Here is a 3,209-nt window from a genome sequence, read left to right as displayed (position 1 = left end):
GATACAGACACTATGGAGAACAGTATGGAGGTTCCTCAAAAAACTAAAAATAGAACTACCATATGACCCAGCAATCCCACTACTGGGCATATACCCAGAGAAAACCATAATTCAAGAAGAGTCATGTACTACAATTGCAGCTCTATTTACAATAGCCCAGACATGGAAGCAACCTAAGTGTCTATCGACAGATGAATGGATAAAGAAGATACTGCATGCTAAGACATATATATGGAATCTAAAAAAAAAAAACAGCAAAAAAATGGTTCTGAAGAGCCCAGGGACAGGACAGGAATAAAGGCACTGATGTAGAGAATGGACTTGAGGACACGAGCAGGGGGAAGGGTAAGCTGGGACAAAGTGAGAGAGTAACATTGACATATACACACTATCAAATGTAAAATAGATGGCTAGTGGGAAGCAGCCACATAGCACAGGGAGATCAGCTTGTTGCTTTGTGACCACCTAGAGGGGTGGGATAAGGAGGGTGGGAGGGAGATGTAAGAGGGAGGGGATATGGGAACATATGTATATGTATAACTGATTCACTTTGTTATAAAGCAGAAACTAACACACCATTGTAAAGCAATTATCCTCCAGGAGAGATGTTAAAAAAAAATCAACATGGAACAAACAGTTAAAGGTAAAGCATTAAGATAATGGAAGAAAAAGTCTGAATATTTTTGTAATTTTGGCTAACTAAAAGTTTTCTAGGCAAAGCCTATAAAGTGAAAGTAAAGAATGTTATAGAATTTATATAAATATAAATCTATAAATGGAAATTAATTCTGTGTCGAAAAATAAACTTTAACAAGTGAAGGGAGAAACAGAAAAATATTTACGACACATCTGACAACAGCTAATTTTCTTGATATTGTGAAACCTTCTTGTAAGTCAGTAGAGAAAGGATGCCTGATCTATTTTTTTCAACATTTTTTCAAAGTAACTGATTCACTTTGTTATAAAGCAGAAACTAACACACCATTGTAAAGCAATTATCCTCCAGTAGAGATGTTAAAAAAAAATCAACATGGAACAAACAGTTAAAGGTAAAGCATTAAGATAATGGAAGAAAAAGCCTGAATATTTTTGTAATTTTGGCTAACTAAAAGTTTTCTAGGCAAAGCCTATAAAGTGAAAGTAAAGAATGTTATAGAATTTATATAAATATAAATCTATAAATGGAAATTAATTCTGTGTCGAAAAATAAACTTTAACAAGTGAAGGGAGAAACAGAAAAATATTTACGACACATCTGACAACAGCTAATTTTCTTGATATTGTGAAACCTTCTTGTAAGTCAGTAGAGAAAGGATGCCTGATCTATTTTTTTCAACATTTTTTCAAAGTGGATGAAAGATTCTTTTTTTTAGATTTTATTGAATTATAGTTGATTTACAATGTTGTGTTAATTTCTGCTGTACAGCAAAGTGACTACATTATACATATACATATTCCTTTTAATATTCTTTTCCATTGTGGTTTATCCCAGGATATTGAATGTAGTTCCCTGTGCTGTACAGCAGGACCCTGTTGTTTATCCATCCTGTATGTAATCGTTTGCATCTAACTAATCGTTCCAGACGCTGTGACCCTCATCACTGACGGTTCCCTGCCAGCATCTGATGGCCGTTCTGCTCTGCCCGCAGCCTGGAAAACATCCGCCAGTGCGGCTTCACCCTGTGCATCATGCTTGGATTCTCCATCCTGTCCGCGTCCATCGGCAGCTCCGTGTGCGGAACAGGGTGACTGGGGCCACGAGGCTGCAGCACATGAGCGGCCTGGGCTACAGGACCTACTGGCTCACGATCTTCCTGTGTGACACGGTAGGACTCGGGGCCATGTCCCTCTGTGTCCCTGCACCCGGGGGACGTGTGTGTGCATGTACCTGCATGTGGGTGGGTGTGTGGCCGTCCCACGTGATCCGTTGAAGCAGGGCGGTTTCCTGGACGTGTGCTTCACGTCATGTCCCCTTTTCTTCTCCGCACCCTTCACGTGGGCTTGCTCTCGAGGAGGGGCTACGGAGCCTCAGCTGGGATCTGGGAAGCTAGCGGCCTGCGCAGATACCGAGACAAAAGATGTAATTCCCGCCCGTGAGAGACTCACGGAGCCACATAAGAGGTAAAACTAGCAAGAAGACAGTTAAAACCCAGAGTAGCAATTGACACAGTAAGTGGAAATGTAGGGTATTGTGAGAGCCCCAAAGAGAAGGAAATGCACCCCAATCAAAGCAGCCGGGGATGCCTTCCTGAAGGAGGCCTTGTTTGCACTGAGGATTAAAGAAGCAAGAGTAGGGAAGAGAAAATTCAAATCAGAGTAACTCAGAAGAGCCTGACAGACTAAGTGATTCTGAAAGCTGATTTGTAGGAGAAACAGCAATTAATTAAACTAACTGCGGTGCAGGGGACCACAGCCGTGTCCTGTACGTGGCACGTGTTTCCTAACACGATGGCAGGTTCTGAGAAGCTCATGTTCTAACGCAGATAAGGAGTGGATGACCTCATCCATTCCTTCTAAGTAAGCAGCGCCCTCCTCGGATGGCTGCCTGGGAGCCAGGCCATGTCCTCCTGCAGGCTGAGCCCCATGGGGCCAGGACACGGAAGCGCAGGACGGGGAGAGACTCCTCCGAGGTCGTGTGTCCAGAGGGTCTAGAGCGGGCTGGGCAGTGCCAGCCGTGCGGTCCTGTTCGGGGCCGTCCCAGCGCTGCCCACTTCCATGCCTTCCGGTTAAAGGCGCTCAGCGACCACCGCTTCCCCGGAGACAAGGGCGAGGGTGCGCCAGCGGAGAATAAGAGCAGGCAGGGGGCCCCCAGAGTCTCCCCTCTTTTCCGCGGGCATTAGTCAATTGCCCTTTATCCCTTCCACTAAACGTGGCTCCTCTTTACGCTGTGACGTGTGCTGTTGGCTTAAGGTCAGGGAGGACTCTTTTCTTCTTGGTTTTCCCACCTTCATCCGGTCATTCACCGCCTATTCAATCACTCGTTTAACGGATGCTTTTGAGGCTCTGCTCTGGGTCAAGGTGTGTCTGAGGTCTTGGGGACAAAGCCATGCACAAAGCAGAGAGGGTCTCCGTCTTGAGGAACTTGTGTCCTTATGAGTGGAAGCAGAAAACAAATAACCAAGTACAAATAAATAAATACCCAAGATGCAGTTGGCTTGTGACTAGGTTTATCAAGAGAATGAAAGAGGGTCATGGGATCGATGGTGACT

General features: G+C 44.5%; 1 protein-coding gene across 1 annotated transcript in view; it reads left to right on the top strand.

The window, feature by feature from the left end:
• The window catches only part of ABCA13 (ATP binding cassette subfamily A member 13), a 79,095-nt gene that overhangs the window by 3,037 nt on the left and 72,849 nt on the right, over positions 1-3,209 (top strand). Inside the window, 1 exon segment of the mRNA XM_055085144.1 lies at positions 1,650-1,731. Within this exon segment, the coding sequence (XP_054941119.1) occupies positions 1,650-1,731 (82 nt within the window).

The sequence above is a fragment of the Physeter macrocephalus genome, chromosome 5, assembly GCF_002837175.3.
Source record: "Physeter macrocephalus isolate SW-GA chromosome 5, ASM283717v5, whole genome shotgun sequence".
Lineage (NCBI taxonomy): Eukaryota > Metazoa > Chordata > Mammalia > Artiodactyla > Physeteridae > Physeter > Physeter macrocephalus.
Note: the sequence above shows the minus strand (reverse complement) of the source record. Positions and strands in the feature narration are given on the sequence as shown.